Source organism: Rhyacophila brunnea, unplaced genomic scaffold (assembly GCF_057557595.1).
Source record: "Rhyacophila brunnea isolate RB1 unplaced genomic scaffold, BYU_Rbru_1.0 scaffold_15, whole genome shotgun sequence".
NCBI classification, from domain to species: domain Eukaryota; kingdom Metazoa; phylum Arthropoda; class Insecta; order Trichoptera; family Rhyacophilidae; genus Rhyacophila; species Rhyacophila brunnea.
The window spans coordinates 15,453,569-15,474,312 of record NW_028232806.1 but is presented as its reverse complement, the minus strand read 5'-3'; the positions used below and the strand labels follow the sequence as shown (position 1 = coordinate 15,474,312).

The window sequence follows — 20,744 nt, the reverse complement described above, 5'->3', positions numbered from 1 at the left end:
CAGGTGCTAATGCGGTGAAAATACATTCCATTTAAATTTGGGAGCAGTCCGGTACTATTCCAAACATGTGTATCTATACAATTTTCTGAAGACAAATGTAACTTTTTTGTTAATGATACTATCGATCTGAAACCTCAGAAGTTCTCAACCTTTGGAAGCCTGGCATCTGCCAACGTAACATTCTCAACCTTTGGAGCCTTATGTTCGCTGCCACAGAAGTTCTCAACAATATGATTTTGGGATAACACTTCTTGAAAGTATAAAGGTGCATGAAAAATTCAGTCGTTCACATTAATGTTCTCCGATTGATTCATGTTCACTATTTTGTCCCGTTTAGTGACTTCGGTTAGTGTTTTATGTAGATTTTTCTGAATTTATTGGCACATGCCATTTCTGCTAATAGTGACATTTACGTCAAAATATTTGATGTAAAGTGCATTTTATAATACTTACTGCTGTGTAAGTGAGAGGTGGCCTATTGGAGGGCCATAAGACTGTTTGTCGTTGGGCACTTTCTAAATTCCAGATGGAGGCTTCACCACCTGCTGCACATACCGCCCAGCATGCTTGCGTTGGATGAGCCTTTATACTTCTTATTCTAATATCTGTCAAACAATGTACAAAATGATTAGTTTCAAAAGATCCTAATACTAAAATTATAAAATTTATGATTCTATATAAAGAAAAACAATATGTAATTATTATTTAGCTATATGTTATGATTACATGAGCATATTCAATGACTCACGAGCCATACTTGAACAGAAATTATACGTAAGGATTAAGATATCAATTCAATTGTCTTGAAGACAGGGGGGGTTCCCAACCTTACTTTCACCGAGAGCAGATTTACAGCCAAAATGGAATGGCAGGCACATTTTTTTTCCAACGAAATTTACATAGGTAACTTATAAAAATAAAAAAAAAACATTATCGTGCAAGTTGCAATATTGCATGCATGGATCAAAAAAGTTTTGACGTTTACCAATTTTCACAACACATCAAATAGTACCATACAGTGACAGCAACGCATCTAACTTACGCCTGAAGAATGGGATTAACGAGACAGTCAGCACTTTTGCGTGTAAACAGTTATTATCGCGATATTTTAATTTAAACACTATTGGTGCACAGTAAATACATGCACATGTCCAGGCGCTTATTGATATAAAGGACCACATCGACGGCATGCCATGCGCTATGCACGGTCTGACTATATTTTTTTTATTAAAAAATATATACATTATGATATCCACATGTAAAGGAAGTTGTAATTTGAAACTTTACTAACCGGGGTGTACTAAAGAGGTGATGGGAAGACTAAATCTCAAATCCCAGACTCTAATGGAACCGTTAGATGTTCCGATTGTGAGCCACCCTGTACCGCTCACATACATACACGTGTATACTCCTTTCATAAGATCACCCTGCAGTTTCCATGCATTGCCTGAAAAGAAATCATTAATTATATGAATACATAGCATGCTAAGCCTCTTTTCCAATAAAACTTGTGACTATAATATTATGGCTGACACGTCACCATAACCATCTGATGAACTAAAAATCCCCGTTCTTTCACACTGCGTGCGTTTCACGACGTGTAAGCCAGTACACGTAAAAGTCACACTGTAGTAGGTATTTATTATGCAGAAAAGATATAACAGTTTTTTTATGAGAAGTAATTCACTCAGCCTCCATAAAATCTATGACTGATTATCAAAACAGGCATATTGGTTGAAAAAAAAAACAGAAACTTTAAACCTACCACCCTCAAATCAATTTGCTATGACACGTGACAAATACATAGCAAAATTGAGGGGGCTGAATTAATAAATACAGTAAAACCTCGTTAATACGAATTCCTTGCGACCGAAAATCGAAAAAAAATTCGAATTACGAATTATGAAATGTATGGGGAAAAATATTAAAATTTTGAAAAAAAAAATTTGGTTTTCATTAATTTTGTTTCCGATCATAGATGTGCCTATCGAATTGGGTCATAAAATGTCAGGATTATTTTTATTACCTTCTTAAAATAAGTAATTTTTGATTTTTTAAGAAAAGTCTGTCACAATTTTCAATGACTGGCTCATGAAATAGTGTCCTTTATTACGATTTATTGATTATTTTTGTATGCCAGGGACTCTGAAATCATTTCGAATTACGAAATTCGAATTAAAGGTATGGTTTTATGTGAAAATAATGTTCAAGGGACTTTTTCTTCGGGAAAATTTCGAATTACGGCGAATTTCGAATTATCAGTGTTCTTACTAACGAGGTTTTACTGTAATGCATAATATAGATGTTATACCTGGTGCTCTCAAATCCCATCCAACAATTCCACCATAAAGAGTGGCGTATATGACAACGTTATCTCCGCCAGAGCACTGACTGTTGCAGGATACGTCAATCACTCCACCATCTTCTGCTGGATCCAGCTGCCGACACTGAGATAGCACCATTCTTGAGGAACCAGTGTCTAGCCTAATGGAAAACACAAGAATTATTTGATATTGGCAACACAATTATATTTCAATAGTATATGTATAAGTTCCCAGACTACCTCAATCTAGTAGAATCAATTACCAAATTAGCTACAGGGACTGACATTATTTATTAGTTCTAAGTAAAAAAAACCCACAATGGCCGCGTGGCTTAAGCGCCGGTCAATAGTGTCAAGGGTCCCAGGTTCGAATCCTGGGTCTGGCAAGTACACATATTGTTTTTCAATTTCTGTAAGAGTCAGACCTAGTAGGTCGAGCAAGTGGCTGACATCCATTTCTCGTAAAAATAAAATCTGTTAATAAAAACCTCCACTCTGTGGAGGGCCCATATGATCCTATTAGGATTGGACATGGTCGAAAGAAAGAAAAAGAAGTAAATTTAAAAATGGATTGATGATTGTGAATGTACTAAGTAATTTGTATGTAATAAAATAGTATTTGATGCATACTATTCCTTACCTTAAAACAAATACAGATCCATCCTGAGTGGCTGCTGCAAATGATTGGTTGCTCTCACATGGTGCTAATCCAATAACTGGTCCCGCTCCACGATTGTACATTGATTTTGACCTATAAAAGACATTACGTTATTGCAATAACAGGCAATCAAATTTGAATCTTTTTCATCAGGCCAAAAAGCAGTCAACATTTTCAGGTCTTTTAATATTCAAGCCACTGTGAACGGTCTTATTTAAATATTCTCTTTTATTATCTGGGACATAAATAAATCTATGAATTAATTTTATCTTTTCTTCTAACTATACCTACTATTGAAGAACAAGAACTTCTTGTCCACGAGTTAAAACTGTGAACTAACAATCTCCTCCAGTACAGCTAATCGCACTTCCGTTTTCAAAAGAAAACGCCTCAAAATGTATCATTTCATTACACACTCTCGTGGTATAGGGAAAAAATTAGGAGTGATGTTAGAATTATTATTAGTAAACTTTTGGTTCATTGTTAAAAAGAAAAAGAGTCGCATCTAAAAGGAGAGCCGATATATTATTTAAACACGCCTCTAGCACGCATTGCCGCCACGATAGGTACGTCACTGAGAAGTCTTCTATATGCGACTATAGCAACTTCCTGTTATCGTCGATTTCTTGTTGTCGGACAGTACACGATTCTATAAGTAACCTCATCAAAGCAAAATAAAATCTGTCGGGATATGTTTTAATAAAATAATAACCCTATATCCGACAAAAGACATGCCACATCGTCGCTGTAGGATTGGTTTGTCGAATAGACCAAATGTTCAGGAGACGAAAAACAAATATCATAATCCTATATTTAAATTGTTATTTTTACAGCATATGAATGATGTATTCATTACCATTACAAAGTAATTTACAGAATAGGATGGTTCTGGTCCATTTAGATACAAAAAAACATTCTGCATTAAAAGGACGATTTTGACAAAAACGGATATTCGACAAACCAATCCTATAGCGACGACATGCCATGAAGCACATATGTATAATGATAAAATATACTGGTTAAATACTCAGGAATACTTTACTTATTAACTATGCTAATGCCTTCCATCTTGGCCAGGTCCCACAATCTGACGGTGCCGTCATTGGAACAGGAACCGAAGAATCCTTTGGTGTTGGAGCCGGAGAGGTGCGGACCAGTTGACAGGTTAACTAATTTATTCACAGATGACCTAAAAAGGATAATATCGAGGGTATACTGACAGAAAGCATTAACTCATTAAAACAAGTTCTGAGATAATGGCAAAAAGGACTTAAAAATTTTTTTCAAAGCGTTCTCCCACGTAGATTTTTTTATGATTTAAAAACATTTTTTCTACATTATAAAGACTAACTTTTATGGCAAACACAATATACGACATGTTACAAGTCCTGTATTTTGTATACGCAGAACGCATTAGGTCATTATCATGCTTTCTATCAGAATAAAAAAAATAACAATATGATTTAATAATGTTTCTATTTTCTCACCATTATATCCTATGCCTTTGTGCGTTTTACCAGGATGTAGAGCATAAAATTGTATACATTTTGGCATTTAAAACAGAAAAACAGCAAAAACTGAAATAATGCGTTCTGTCAGTATACCCTCGATATATAGTTATAAACTGCTTAATTGAAAAAGTGACCATAATGGTATAAGTCATCATTTGATGACAGTGTACTGGTTATTTGAGAGCTTTTGTTAAATGAAGACCATATTTTGTATTGCGATATCTTTTAAACTAATCGGCCCTGCACGTTTCAATTTTCACTACACCACACCAGCCATTTAGCTTCATAATAGTGATCTGACTATATTATATCAAATTAAACAGAATCTCAAATCCTTATTGCAATTAAAAAAAATATATATATATATTGTCCGGCAACTTCATCTTGGCTACGTGGCAAATCTGTGAACTACGTACAGCTAATCGAACTTCCGGTTTCAAATTAGGAACGCCCCCAAATTTTTCATTACATTTTTGACACTTCGTATTGGACGCATCTATCAATTTACGTAATTTGAAGCTTTTTATATTCAAAAGATGTCTAACACAATACGAAATGATGTTCGAATTATTATCAGTAAACTTTTGATTTATTGCGAAGAAGAAAAAGAGTCGTATTTAAAAGGTGAGCCTATACAATACTTTCAACAAGCCCATTTTACGGGTTCCTGTCATGTCAGGTATGTCAAAATTCAGTGTTGTAATACTAGAAATATTTCCCCAAATACTGGAAATTATGTTTGTATATTATAAAGTTATGTGTATCGTAATCTATTTCATTAATATTTTTAGACGTATAATAATTAAGTATAAATGATCATTAGTTAGTTAATGAATTGTCCTATTTTTTCCTAATTTTTAAACCGATAAGTAGGTACATATTGTTTTAAAATTTATGTAAGGTGGATATAATTTAATTTATAGAAAATTATTTTCACAGTATGTGTTTCTACAACAATTTTACTAAAAATACGATATAAAGACATCATTTTGTAAATTATAAAACATGTGATTGGGTCATCAATATAATATTGAATATGTTATATCTTTCACTTCTACTTTTTTACTCATAATTTGTGTTCTAGTTATTTAATTAATAAATACCTGCAGCAATATTATCAGTTAATGTGGGTTCAATGATACATTTCCTTCCAAATTCAATAATTACGCTGTAATAATTAACCTAATATAATAGTAATAATTAAGAGGTGAAATTATTTGAAAAAAAAATTCTATTGATATTTATTGAACAATAATTAGACTTATAAATTAATGTACTTATAAACTTACTGAGAATAGAATTGATATAAACTTAAAACCTAATTTCGCGGGATATGTTTTCTCAAAAAATGACAACACTGTGAAATATTCTATACGCGATAAGAGCGACTTCCTGTTGTTGCCTAAATAATGTTGTCGTACAGTAGTAGGTGCATGACCCACATGATTTAATTATTAGAACTGGCTTCATAAGCTTAGAAAAGTATTATTAACTGTCAAGTAAAGAGTTCTATGTCCATTTTGGGATTTACAAGCAAAAATATCCACTAGGTACTTAACTGACAGATAAATGCAAGGGTGATTTGTCCGTAGCAGTAATTTTTCTGTGATAAGAGATATGACCCTTTGGCTCAAAAATAAAGTATATTACATTTAAATAAAAATTATCATCATAATGTCTTTCATCCAAGAACTGACAGGACACTGGTATAAATTATGCATGTATTAATTGAACTGTACCTATGCTCATGCAGTTGAGCCATTAGAGATGACCCTGGCTTCCAATTCGTTGGAGGAAGGCTAATTCCACAACTCTCCATTGCACATTCACGGGATCTGAAAAATATTTTTTATTACAAATTGGTAGATAACTAAACGGAAGTCATTCATATTAAAACAGCGTCTTACAAATTGTGGTATATAATATCGTCTCTGTTCTGGCAGAACACACTAACTGGAGAATACTAGTTTTGAGTAATTTGACTTTGAAGTTGTTAAAATGTTTGAAATGGTCTAAAAATTTAAAAGTTAAAATAAAGACTGTTTATTTATTAAAAAGGTTTCCAGAAGGTAAAGTTTGAAATAAGGAACATTTTGGTATAACTAACTCAGTATGTGATTTTTTCGAATTAGTGTCTTCTGCCAGAACAGTGACGATATGACCTTTTCTATCAAAATATGTATGATGAAATATTCATTAGATACATATTATGGGGTTCTCCAACTGTTACAAAAGGGTAGATATATCGAACATGATAATCTAAAATTTTATAATTACCTCAAGGCCTTAGAAAATTTCATTTGTTGTCTTGTAGTAAGATCTCGCAGTTCTAACCGGCATGGAGCCATACTATCTGCAACACAAAAAGCAAAGAAACATAATATCACGTTAATTATGTTATTATGAAAGAGAGACCATATTATTTATTATACGAATGTAATATAGCGGTGGCGGAGCTATGGCATGTGGGCCACGTTTCTACTATTATTATCATTGGACTGCATGGCCTATTGTAGTGTTAAAAAAAAAGCTGATGGAAATCGTTAATCTAAAAAAAAGTTATAATCAATTGACAAAAATCTCTGAGAATCATCCTTACTGCAATGTACCTAGAGTTTAGTTTTATAGATACGTTATGTATATACATGTCAATGATGGCAATCAAAAAAAGTAATTTTTCCTTTATGGCAAGTATTTGAAAGGGGATCATGGATATGTGTAAATTAGGTTTACATCCAGCAGCATTGGACGACATATTGTACTTTTTGCTATAACTTAGAAAATCACCTATTCTCTAATAAAATCATTTCTTTCTTTTGTTTCTATTTGGCTATATGATTGTCTCGCGGGCTAGAGCTTTACATCATTTGATTCGGACCGGCAGTAAATACCAGTTCAATTCACAAGAAATTCTTAATAATATTTAGTTAAAGGTTGCCTAAGCAAGGTTTCCGCAATAGCATGAAGATGCCGAAAGACAAAACCTGGTTTACTAAAACCAATCTTTATAAAAAAAGAAGTAATTTAACTTGTCACTCACATTGGACATAACTCCTTTCCTGAAGCAAGCTCTGCTCGGCCAGCGAGGATAGATGCGTTACGTTGGAGTCTAGAGAATTGGGGGAGGCGCCTCTCTGGCTGTACTGACTGGTGGTAGTTGAGCCGGTGAATGGAGTGCTAGAGGCGTGGGCCACCGCACTGTTGTTGCTCGGAGGACTGTAGTTCCAGTTGCTTTGCTCACCAGTGCCATCTGACGGGATAATTATGTATTACTAGTAAATTAATATCTGAAAGGTCTGAGATAGAACAGTTTCATAAGCGTTGGACTATCACGCTGTGGGTCTCAGGTTCGAATCCTGGGTATGGCAAGTACACATATTGTTTTTCAGTTTGTGTGTGAGTCAGGGTATGGACCTAATAGGTTGAGCAAGTGGCTGACAAACAAAATTTGTTAATACAAACCTCTACTCTGTGGAGGTCCATATGATTCTATTAGGATCGGACATGGTCAAAAAAAAAAAAAAAATATAATTTTAAATGTGTTGGCAGGCGTTTACTGTTATGTCATTAAGCTCACGTTGCAAGGTGATATATTTTTCAAGGTCAGTCGTAAATAATTGCGTGACAGTGTGTATGAAAGATTGATCATAAATACCCATAAAAATGTCTTTTTTTCTGGGCAAACATTTATTTTGAAACATTTTGTATTTCGTTTTATTTTATCATTCTGATATATAGTGGATAAAAACCTTTTCAAATGTTTAAATTTAAATAACCTCATTTAAATTACAAAATTCATTTACTAGACTATTGGAATTTTGTCTTATTTGTATTTTAAAATATTTGATTGATATTATATATCGGTAGGTTCAAAGCTTATATATACATATATATAAATATATATACATAATTTAACTATTGAAATTTGCTAAACGCTAGCTACTCAGCATGATTTTTGCGGTAGGTTATTAAGCTTGTTAAAATGGCTACCTTTCCCAAGAATCGTTGACTGCTGCACATCGGCAAGATTTTTATTATCACCAAACATATGCTGCCATTCCGAGTTCATATGGCTGTGATTCTCTGGCGTTGGATTAGTATTAGTGGACTTTTGTAGTTTTCTGTAACAAAGGGCAGATACACAAGTAAAAATGTATTCACATTCAAAACTTTCAATATTTAATATTTGCATGTTTCCAAGTTTGCCTACTTACTTATAGGTGGAAGCACTGTTGCCATATAAGCTTTTTGATGCGTTTTGATGATGTATTTCACCGCTGCCTTCGGGTGGCGTTACCTCCAGGGGCACCATCTTTGAGCAACAATCCACACTAGATAGACACAATTTTCCAGGAGCTTCATTCGGAACCTACAGATAAATTTACAAAAATAAAATCATAGATATTTACGAATAGTTACAATTTTGTAGTGCCATAAATTAAAGAAGTTTGGTCCACCTCTAGAAGCATAAATTGGAGCAGAGTTCAAGTAAAAATTGTTTTTTTTAGCTATATCAAACAATGAAATTCTCTCATTTAAAATGCATTCATAATTGTATATGTATTCATACTTTGCTATACAGCAGTGTATGTACATGTCTGCCTTGAAGTAGTAGATTTATCCAGTATTAAAACTGGCAGTGATCTACATACTACACTCTCCTATTGTCATTTTTAAACTTGAACAAATATATTGTATTTTGCTGAGTACACTAAGGTGTTACAAATTAAACAACAACGCAATATGTATTCCATCATCACAAAGAAATATTCAATTTCCCATTTGTTAATAAAATGTAAATAATCAGTTTTGGTTTTCTTTTAGGCATTCATCCTCAAAATATTCTTCTACTGTGCAAAGAAAGAAACTAAAAACTAAAAGAAACTACGACTCAGTTTGAAACGCAGGCTTCACATCATCTCTTTCTCTAACTCCTGCGACAGGCCGTGAGTGATGCAATACAAATCAAGTGATACGACAAGGTCACGCAGGCTTCCTCATGGTTAATTTGAAAACGACTTTCAATTAAGTTGGTTAAAGAAATAAAAAAATATTGTTGAAGCTTCCTTTCAAAATCTCAATGAAATCATATTATATTACAACTGAATGTACACACTTTTTACATTTTCACGGCTTCTTCAACCAAAATCCATCCCATGATACGTTGGATATGCCTGCTATACAGTACCTAACAACCTAAAACCATGACAGGAATTCATTTCATGTTGTGACCGAAAAAGATACATTCTTCACGTCCGACACAAATTGCACTTTCAGGATCAAAAATATAATGTGAGTATCTTCTACATATTGTCACACGATATTATACTATCACTCTAAAGTGTGAATCTTGGAATAAATCAACGCATAGTCTGGGGGTCAATTTTAAGTAATATACAATATCAAGGAGTCTGATAATAGGTAAAAAAAACTGTGACAAACCTGGTTTCCTTGAACTCCTACTCTTTGAATCTCAATAAGATGGGCGCTCATGGCCAATATCTGTGACTCCATTTGGTCGGTCAATCCGTCGCACATGAGCCTTTGAAAAAGGTTTTTCAAGGACTTCTCCATCTCACAATACTGAGGCATAGTTCCACGCTTCACCTGTTAAACATACAATTAAATTTAGCAAATTATTATTGATACAATAAGCAGTTGACTTCAAAACAAACTAAAGGAATCCTACAGTATGTAAAAACTCTTTCTAGATATAAAACTTGCAATAAATTTAATAATGATGGCCATATAGAACATATTGTGTGACGATCATCACTAAAGTTTCTTTTTGACCGATTTCATGCTATGTAATTTATTTGATAAGAGACATATCAATAAACAATAATATAACCCCAATAATTAAAAATTTCCAACCCTCCTACTGAATTGTAAATCGAAAATTGTATCAGCTGTGCGTTTTACCTACACACAGTTTTGATAATGGTTGTCGTATTCCGTAAACCCAAGCGTTAATTTTAGCACTCATATTAAATTTAATGAATCTCACCAGCGAGGCAAGGCGAGGTTATTCTAACATATCACCTAACATCCAAAAAGAGCTAAATTTGATAAATACATCAGATGTATCACTTTATGTATTCAGACAGTTAATTATTACAATAAGTTAACTGTCTATACTGTCAGAAAGTGTTATCTTTTAACAGCTCCTCTCTTGGCTGTGTTAACTTTTAGAGCGAGATAGAGTACATCAATTTTACATATTGAGAATTGAGATGCAAGATCCGACTGTTTTGAAATATTATTACGTCACGGCCGCTGTCTTAATTGATAGTTCCCCCCGAGCTTGTCAAATATCGAGTGGCCAGTAGCAGCTAGTAGTAACATAATATTTGTTTTACTGCAATTACATTTGTGCCACAATCGCAATGATATAACTAATAAAATTGTAGGTTATGTTGATATGTCTGACGTTTCAATACAAAATTCTTGGGTTCAGGCGTATCCACCAGCAAAAACATGCCCGAATTTGACCGACATGTCTACCAACCTAAATTTTTGCCATATTACGCATTTACCAATTATTGTAGATAACCACCGATAGCCGTCGATAATCGCCTTGCGTATGGAATGCCTTCCGTGTTAATTTGGACCAATGAAAATAACAGAAACGTGCAAAAGTGATAACAGTTAAGAATAGCGCTGGTGAGCGAAACATACTATGTTATACAATAATGTTATATGTGATTACTACCTTGGTAGAAATATACTTTATGTATTATCATAAAATACAACTAAGTAAATACAGTCTCTATGAATATTATGATATTTACGGAAAAGCATGAACTCACAGTGTACCGCACAATTCTTCTAACACGGAGTGTATGAATCAGTTGGTTGATATCCTTGTAACGAATCACCGAGTCGAAGATAGCACGAGGAATAGGATCCGACAGGGTTTCGAGCAATAGTTCCGGTTTGTCCACCTGCAATGACAGCAACGAGATGAATTGTTTCATATTTGAATTATTACACCTTTATAATGAATCATATTATATGAATGAATTTCTAATTAAAGAAATTTCAAATAAATATCGTCACCATAATATTATGAAGATAACATTTTGCCACCTGTGAATAGTTTGAGTATTCTCAAGTTCAAGTAACTAAAAATGTTGTCTGTTAACATGGTGCAGTGTGTATAAATGAGACCCGAAGTCTTGGTGTGCTTTCTCTTTTTACCATAATAACTCATCTTTGTCTCCGATTTCCTTTTAAGATTCGGACAATTCTTTACCACCGTCGAGACGTATTTATCTAGCTGTGGTAATAATTAAAATATTCACCGCTTCGTTATAAGGACATTCTTATAGATACCAATTTAAATCATCCGCTGTTCGAATTTGGAACTAGGCTAATCACAGTATAAAAAATACTGAATGATATGTAGACAACTTATACTGGTAAATCAATAGTACCATTAAATTTTTAATTGAATGTTACCTGTGTAAGCTTATGACGGAGATGTGGCCAGACTAATGGTAGAATTTTACAGTTCACGTCAATTGGATTTAGAAGTGTGGCAACACATGATATTAATCCGCATGTTTCATGACGAATCTGAAATCAGATACAAATACATTGCGATTGGCCTCTAAAACATTCATAATATATCAAACGAATATTCACAAAAAGTCATGACATCTAAATTAGTTGCAAGTTGTTTCCCGAAATTTGCATTTGTTATGTATGGATGTTATCATTTAGACAGGACTTGTATTGGATATAAAGGCAACTAAATACACTGAACTATAATTATTTAGAATAAAACTGCCAAAGATAAGGATAAGGATGGTAGCTAAGAATAATGTTGTCATGTTTCAGTGTGCCAACTTACAGGCTATTAATTTTGTGTGATCAACAGTTGTGTTACACCAAAAACATTCTAGGAATGCCATCAAATGTTTTAATACCAACATTTCATACGGTTCCCTCAGATTACAGAAAATCTTGGGTAACAAATATGTTATTAATTCAAACTTTTGAAATTAGAATTATTTATTCTTTTATTTTAGTATCTTCTATTTTTAATTAAAACAGTTTTTCTGAAAGTGACAAGACATTACAAATGTTTGTTTAATTATATATGTACATATTACTTATATTTATGTATTATTTTACAACTTACCCATAAATTTGGATGTGCCAAGTAATAAACAGTCTCTGAAACCAGTTCACACAATGATAGCTTTTGAATTAAACCTAATTCAGCCAGAGACGTAGTGGCCCTTAATGACTTCGCTATAATGAATTCTGATGGATCAGTCAAACCCTGAAAATGCAAAAAAAAATATATTTTATAAACTGAAGTAAGTAGTTATTGGGTTTACATTAAAAGAAATATTATTTTTAATTACCTGCTGCAGTAAAGGAACTAGTATTTGTGAACAATGCCATCCAACGTAAGCCGCTACGCCGACAATGCAGTCAAAGAAACTTCCTCGTAGGGCAGTATCCTCTTTGTCATTTAGGAACGTTATCATGTGAGATAGTAAGACATCGTTGGCTGAAACAGAATAGATTATCAGTGTTTTAAGAACCAATCTATTTACCCAGACACACTGTCATTATTTATGCATTGTTACTTTACGATTTTTGGTTACAATCCAATAGAAATCAGGAATTTCCGAGTCGTGATTTCATTTCAGGGGAGAGAGTGGTAAATGATAATAAATCATTTTATAAGGTCGAATTCTTGTAATAAGTGTTTACTGTAATATTAAAATTAATTGCAGATGGGGGTCTAGGAGGATGGGAACTAAAAAAGTTTCAGCAAGGTTGCTGCCAATGATAAAGTCAACCTTCTGCGATTGGGCAATGCATGTTAATTCTCTTTCGAGCATATGATTATTTAAAATTATTCCAAATATCGGTTTATAAGCCTTAACGATGCATTATAACGATGGTGATCAGCGGCGGCTCCTCTAATACCATGCAAGTGCAACGCACTGCCTGCATTTTTGAAGACATCGTTCAACTTTTCATTGTTATTCATATGTGTATCACTTCGCGAAGTAGAACATGTAGCAGTATTATTAACAATACTCCATTCATGAGCGCAAAGCGATTGCGATCCAAATAGATTTCCAGTTTGCACAGGATTACAATGAGGTCATTGTACACTGCTTAAACGGTGGCCGAATGTTCCTGTAATGGCGTTTTGTCTAGAATTTTTTGCATACTTTCAGATCGGCGCACGAATTGAAGGACTCTAGAAACAAAAACGCCAGTTTCTGTTTTATAACAATGTTGGGAAGTTAATTTTTAATAATTTTACAGTTAACATATTTAATGAATCGCCAATATTTTACGAAAATACAAACCTTTTATTTCTGAACCACTCAAATTCATTCAAAATAATAAAAAAACACATCAGCGGTTATTTATTTGCCTAACGCATTGTTCGCTCAGAGCGTAAAGCCATAAACTGACATTTATATTTCTTTATTGATATTAAATCATTCCAGCTGTTCAAATCTTTTTTGAGAAATACGAGGGTGGGTCAATAATTCCTTAGAAAAAAGCATTAAAACAGTTTTTATTTTTGTATTTTTTTTTTATTTCTCAACATAATCTCCTTGGAGCTCAATACACTTGGTTAGACGTTTCTCAATTTTTTTTAAACCGTAAGAAAAATAAGTTTTCGGAAGGTCCTCAAAATAAGCATTTGTCCGATCGATGACTTCTTCATTTGAAAAAAAACGTTGTCCACTTAGCCATTTTTTTAAGTTTGGGAAAAGGAAAAAGTCACTGGGGGCTAAATCTGGCGAATACGGTGGGTGGTCGACCAATTTGAACTTCAATTCTTCAATTTTAGCCATTGATCGTAAACATGTGTGAACACGGGCATTGTCCTGATGAAAGAGGATTTTTTTCCTGTTTAAATGAGGCCGTTTTTCTTCAATTTCGTTTTTTAGCTGGTCCAATAAAGATGCATAATAATCCCCTGTTATTGTTTGTCCTTTTTCCAAATAGTCAACGAAAATAATTCCACGTGCATCCCAAAATACAGTAGCCATAACCTTACCAGCTGATTTTACGGTTTTCGCCTTCTTTGGACATGGTTCGCCTTTCGCAATCCACTGCTTTGACTGTTCTTTCGTCTCGGGAGTATAGTGGTGTATCCATGTTTCATCTACAGTCACAAAGCGATGAAAAAATTCATCCGGATTGCGTTGCATGAGCGACAACAGGGCTTTAGAGGCCACCACCCTATTGCGTTTATTGTCGACTGTGAGCAAACGCGGCACCCATCTTGCAGAAACTTTTTTCATGCCCAATTTGTCATGTAAAATAGAAATGACGCTACCTTTTGAGATCCCTGTAACCTCAATTATCTCACTCAACTTTAATCTTCGGTCACTTAACACCATATCGTGGATTTTATTGATCATTTCTGGTGTAGTCACCTCTACAGGACGTCCTGAGCGTGGTTCATCCTTTGTTGATGTACGACCACGTTTAAATTCATTTAACCAGTTATAAATAGTTGCAAGTGAAGGAGCAGATATGCCGTGAACTAAATCCAACTCATTTTTTATTTCCTTTGCTGTTAACCCTTTTATATTAAAATGTTTAATAACAGCTCTAAACTCAATTTTCTCCATTTTTGTAAACAAGCAAATTTTTTTTTTTAATGTACGAAAATAAAAAACAACAACCCGACCAATCTGATTGAAACTTCGCAGCATACTGAATCGGTAGTGCCGCTGCATGAAAACAAACCGCTTACAGTACTAGTCGCGCCACCTGTCGGCTTTTCTAAGGACTTATTGACCCACCCTCGTAGTATAAATAAACAAAGACATATTTAATTTACCTTCTGAGAAGTCGGTAAGAGAACACGGTAGCCTTCGGTGATTGAGGTAATCATGAAAAGACGCTTTACGACCTTACGTGGCTAGGACACGCGCTCCGGATGCTGCCAAAAAGTGTGACACGTCGTACCCTTATGGCACAGCCTCAAGGGTTCCGTCGCCATGGCCGGCCCTCCCTCACCCTGCAGCGGTGCCACAAAAGCGACCTATGTGCTGCAGGTCTGACATGGCGGGAGGCGCAAGAGTTGGCGATGGACCAAGGGAAGTGGCGCGAACTTGTGCTTGCCCTATGCCCCAATGCTGGGTCGTGACAGGGTGAAAGAAAAAGATCTTCTCTTTATAGAAGGTAAAGCATTGAGCACTATCAGAAAATGCTAGTCTGAAGACCACCGGCCGCCACTGATGGTGATATGTACCTTTTTGAGAAAATATGTTTACAAACCTTTTTGTTTTCCGAAAAATACGCACAGTTTGGTGATTCCACTTTCCATAAATATTCTTCGTACCAGAGTTTGAGTATCTGTCAATAAATTTGATACAGTCTGCCTTACCTAAAATTACAAATTTTAATTCTTTAATTTTTGATGATGACAAATACCTATTAATGTCTTTGATTGGCTCGCCACAAAATCGGCCATGGTAAAAAGTATCCCATAGCCATGAATGGATTTACTCTTATGAAGGGGTCCTGCACATCTATTCTATACACAAGACTGCTTTCGGCCGCTACAGCAGCTAAATAGTGGAGGTTTGTATTGAATTATTAGCACTTATTGTAACAATTATACAATTAACAAAAATATTTGATGTTGACCAATAGTGATGGGAAAATGATTGTTAATGAGTGGTAAAAAGACTTTTCCATCAATTTGGGAGGCCTGGGCTATATTATTATCATTAACCTTATGGTAAATTCATGTGTGTCCTGAGCAATGCTCATTACACCAAAAGACTACCATATTGCTTTTACATTAATACAACAATCTCAAATAACTGAAATATAAAATTATGTGTTTTTACCATTTCATGAAGAGCAGACAGTTCCGATTCATAATTGATTTTTGCTGATTCCTTAGGATTTTCCATGTTCTGGGTTTGATCTAAGAACCTCAGAGCAGTTTCAGCAAGGACAGCTAGAAATATATACAATGAGATCAATTAAAAAAAAATTAAAACCAGATACAAACACATAGTCAAAATCGACTGCTTAAGTGCAAACACCGTGACACTTGTTGACCGCGGAGCATTTAATTGTAATATAAATAACATGCTAATTATATCGAATGGCCAACTAATGAGGGCACAACAGGTGTGCCATCTGCGTTGAAAGGATTAATGGAAAAATTGAGGAACAAAGTGACAAATGTCAAAACCCTGTGTCCTGGCGGTGGGTAAGACGGAAGAGCTAGGCAAAATTGTAAAGTTATTTAACAGAATAGGAGTGAGGACCTGATCGACGGATCCCCTTCTAGAAGAGAAGAGGCGATATTAGTTATTCAAAAACATAAACAGGTATACCACCATAATCAACCAAAATATACTGTTTGGACGGATAATTCGAAATTCGCCTTGTAGGTTTTACTGTAGCGGGTTTTGAAATTTAGTGACACATATGTACTTGTATATATAATTATTGAATTTATATTCTAGTTTGGTTAATTTTGAAAATGCATTTATATTTTTAAAAAAGTAATGATGTTGCAGAAAAAAGGTATTTCAAATATGGCAGTAGTTTCGATCGCAGAAAATGAAGTTGTCGTCTTAAATATTGTAAAACCAACTCATGCGTAACTTTTGACAGGTTATTTTAGCGGCGACAGCTATGCATCCGGGTATAAGTCTGTGATTTAAGATGTCTTGCAATAATCAGAAGAGAAATTTTGCTCACCGATATTGTTGGCATATGCCGCCCTTACGGAGACAGCAGAGTCCAGGGCCAGTGGAGCAATTTCCGGGAAGATGTATTCAGGAAAAACATTTGTGTCCGATTTGGGCAGAACGTCTATCATACAAAGGCATTTGGTGAGAGTGTTCAAGGCGGTCACTCTCACACGGGGTAAGGCATCGTGAGTTAGATGAATCTGAAAAATATCAGAGGGAAATGTTTCTGTTCATTTAATTACATATAGCAGTTTTTACCAATTCAAAATCAATTATTCAAAGTCCTTAGGATTTAGAATTTACGAGATTATACTACATATAATTTTGTAACAAGACAATTGACACACAGACAATTTTATTGATTTTATTGAAAAAAGTATTTAGGGAAGCCTTAGAAACATACCTACCTACGAGACAATTTCTGACACCATCTATGAATCATGTTGGTAGTATTGATTACCTTGATTTAAATTGTAAATAATTACAAGATAAAAAGAACTTTTTATATACGTTTTTAAATTTTCTGTTGAATCATATACACTTGACTTGACTAACTTAAACGATCAAAAGAATTTGTACTTGATAGAAATAATGCTGAAATGTCATTTTGACATGTCATATTGATTTCCATAGTAACGCACGAATATATTAATAATTTAGTTGCTAGGACTCCAGACCCCTAGCAACCAATAATGGTGTCGAAATAACTTTTCATACAAAACAGAATTAACTGGAAATGAATTCAATTCTACTTAAAGATGGCGAAAAGTATTAAAAAAATGCATTGGCATCGTGTTCTGATATACTCTAAAAGTTTCAAATGTCTAGCTAGTCGGGAAGTTAGTTAAAAATCGATTGCAAGATTTGTACCGGACAAAGAACCACCTGACAAATAAGAATACGAGCTAAGAAAAACGTTGTAAAATTGTCATTCTTGACAAAATTTAATTATCATTGAAATAGCATAGTTATTAAGCTGGTAATGACTGCAAGCTTAGTACTTCAGCCGCAAGCGAAAGACGTGTGTTCAAATATCTAAGACAAATTAAACGATGAAATTAGCCATTTTATTAATCAAATCAGGCAACTTACAATGTACGGTATAATCCTATCCAATATATTCTCCGCGCTGACGTTTTCAGCCAACTGAAACAATATTTCCAAACAGTGCAACTTGGAAGTGCAGTGATGGAGACCTCTGATGCATGAAGTCACCAGAGACGTTATAATAATCAACCCCTCACTGTCCGGACACGCCTGCTTCTTATGCTTTAGTGTCCCCATATTCTGTTTGTGCTCGTCATTCTTGATTCCTTTCGAGACGTCTATGGTCTTGAATTGTACACCGGAATTGATACTTGGCGTTACGGGCACGTTGATGTATTCATTGTCTTTGGACGGCATTTCGCTTCTGTTTTCAACTCTGTCTTTGTAGTTGTTTTTGTCGTTGGGGTTCTCCGTGAATATGTTTATTATGTTGGCAATGTCCTGGTGGATTCGGGATATTTTTTCATCAGGCGGTAGAATGGGGTGTGCGGAGAATATCAGCATGTACGATTGGAGGAAGGAGTAGAAGTATTCCGGGAACAGCCTTAAAGAAAATAAAAATGAAATGAGAAATAACAATTACACGTGTTTCTGAACTATGTATAACAGACATTAATATCTAAATTTCTTATATAGATTATAGTCTAAATATAAAGAACATTGACTTTCTAATAGATACAGTATGTGAAGAATAAAAGATCTTTGTAAATGATCCTGCTCATAGAAATCTTATTCTTTCGTCAACAGACCACATAAATGAATGTGGATATTCATGTTCGCGAAGTGACAAGCTATGTTGTGGGAATATTAACTGAAATATTCAATATTTAAGAACCTATGTAACATGACTTACATCACAGAATCAGAAATGTTAATGGTGAAACCTGTATATTTTTCGTGATAAGACATTAATTAAAATATATGGTAAGTACATAATTCACATAATAAGTTGAAATGTCCCTCCAACTGAATCAAATCGTCCTGATCGTTGTTACATTATGTGCATTGAATATGTATACATTTTGATATTTTTAATTGAATATGTCTTGAATTTGCAAACAGCTTTAGCTTGTCCTGCATATTTTTAGAAAATTCAGTATTCGATTTTGGACTGGTTATCTAATGTATATCATACTGTTTAATGAAATTGTTAATATCTTACTTTCCTCTCTCATTGTCCAGGTAGACCTCAGCAGAGAGTCTTGTGGAGGGGTTTTTCTGCGTCATGGAGATGAGTAGGTCGGCGAGTCTTTTGTCGCAGTGCTTTGGCAGCTTGATGTTGGTGGGTCCATCGCTGGACCTGAACGCCAGTAGGCCAGACAGGTCCCATGCTGGTGTTCCGTCGTTCCATAGCTCCAATAGGGCGCAACTGTAAAAGCATCTCGGTATTGTATGAAACTGTTGAGTAGATTCTGATGAATAGGAAATTCTCATTATTTTATGCATCCCCATACATATATTTAAAATATGTATGAATACTAACTAACTGTAGTGTGTATAAAAAAGGTATAGTCGTCTATCAGTGGCGTGCGGTGACTTGCTTGTAGGGATTACGGTTTTGCCACTAATTGAATTTTGGCGAGCGGTTGATGAAGGAGTGTGGTGTGTGGGGAAACTCTTCAAACTTCGGGAACTTCTTCTTGCCGTAAAAATGGCAGTAAGTAGAATAGTGTCTGATTTTTCTGCCAGTGTAGGCGACTCATTTAGGTGTTTGTATCGTTACTTTCAAATGACACTGATACCGTTCCAAAGTGATTTCGTCGTAGTTGCAATACCAGAAGAATCTGTCCTTTCTCTACATTTCACGCCGAATATAATTTTCCAAAATATTGATTATTCTTTTAATTACATTAACAATAAATCATAATTAACTAACCAATTAATATTTGTTGTATGTGATAAACAGTATTTCTTAAAAAAAAATGGATTTAGGGTAGATTGGAAGGTAGAAGTGTCAGTATGTGTTCTATTTTAAAATTGGTTGATTAAACAGAATAATCAGGTACTAACAAGATATCTCGTTTCTAGCAGTGATCTAGTTAATATATAATTGTTCGACCATGACGACTAAAAGGATCAAAAAAAAAAAAATTGTTCACTAAATATATAGTATTACTAGCTGACCCGGCGAACTTCGTACCGCCTCAGAATCAATAATCTTGTGTTAACTTATTAGCTGAATTAAATTCAGTTTTTTATTAAGTTAAAATGAATACTCAAAATGAATAAGTTCAATAAATGTGCAAAAACCAAATCAAAATGATAAGTATTTTAATTACATTGAACTGTACACACTGTATACCAACGATGAGCGCGTGGATTAAGCGCCAGTGTATAGTGTCGAGGGTCCCAGGTTCGAATCCTGGGTCTGGCAAGTTCACATATTGTTTTTCAATTTGTGCATGAGTCAGAATATTGTCCTAATACATTGAGCAAGTGGCTGACATCCATTTCTCGTAAAAATAAAATCTGTTAATACAAACCTCTAC

The 20,744-nt window shown here is 34.5% G+C and overlaps 1 protein-coding gene across 1 annotated transcript in view; it reads right to left on the bottom strand.

The window, feature by feature from the left end:
* Positions 1–20,744, bottom strand: part of Vps15 (vacuolar protein sorting 15) — a 32,437-nt gene that overhangs the window by 2,778 nt on the left and 8,915 nt on the right. The window contains exons 5-24 of the mRNA XM_085942950.1: positions 19,418–19,624; positions 18,301–18,799; positions 17,216–17,408; positions 16,348–16,460; positions 15,770–15,878; positions 12,868–13,016; positions 12,639–12,782; positions 11,954–12,070; positions 11,302–11,436; positions 9,935–10,099; positions 8,707–8,861; positions 8,483–8,613; positions 7,533–7,742; positions 6,770–6,845; positions 6,232–6,327; positions 4,024–4,170; positions 2,964–3,074; positions 2,312–2,484; positions 1,292–1,447; positions 454–605 (exon numbers count right to left, since the gene is read on the bottom strand). Of these exons, the coding sequence (XP_085799076.1) occupies positions 454–605; positions 1,292–1,447; positions 2,312–2,484; positions 2,964–3,074; positions 4,024–4,170; positions 6,232–6,327; positions 6,770–6,845; positions 7,533–7,742; positions 8,483–8,613; positions 8,707–8,861; positions 9,935–10,099; positions 11,302–11,436; positions 11,954–12,070; positions 12,639–12,782; positions 12,868–13,016; positions 15,770–15,878; positions 16,348–16,460; positions 17,216–17,408; positions 18,301–18,799; positions 19,418–19,624 (3,238 nt within the window). The remainder of the gene's footprint in view (positions 1–453; positions 606–1,291; positions 1,448–2,311; positions 2,485–2,963; positions 3,075–4,023; positions 4,171–6,231; positions 6,328–6,769; positions 6,846–7,532; positions 7,743–8,482; positions 8,614–8,706; positions 8,862–9,934; positions 10,100–11,301; positions 11,437–11,953; positions 12,071–12,638; positions 12,783–12,867; positions 13,017–15,769; positions 15,879–16,347; positions 16,461–17,215; positions 17,409–18,300; positions 18,800–19,417; positions 19,625–20,744) is intronic.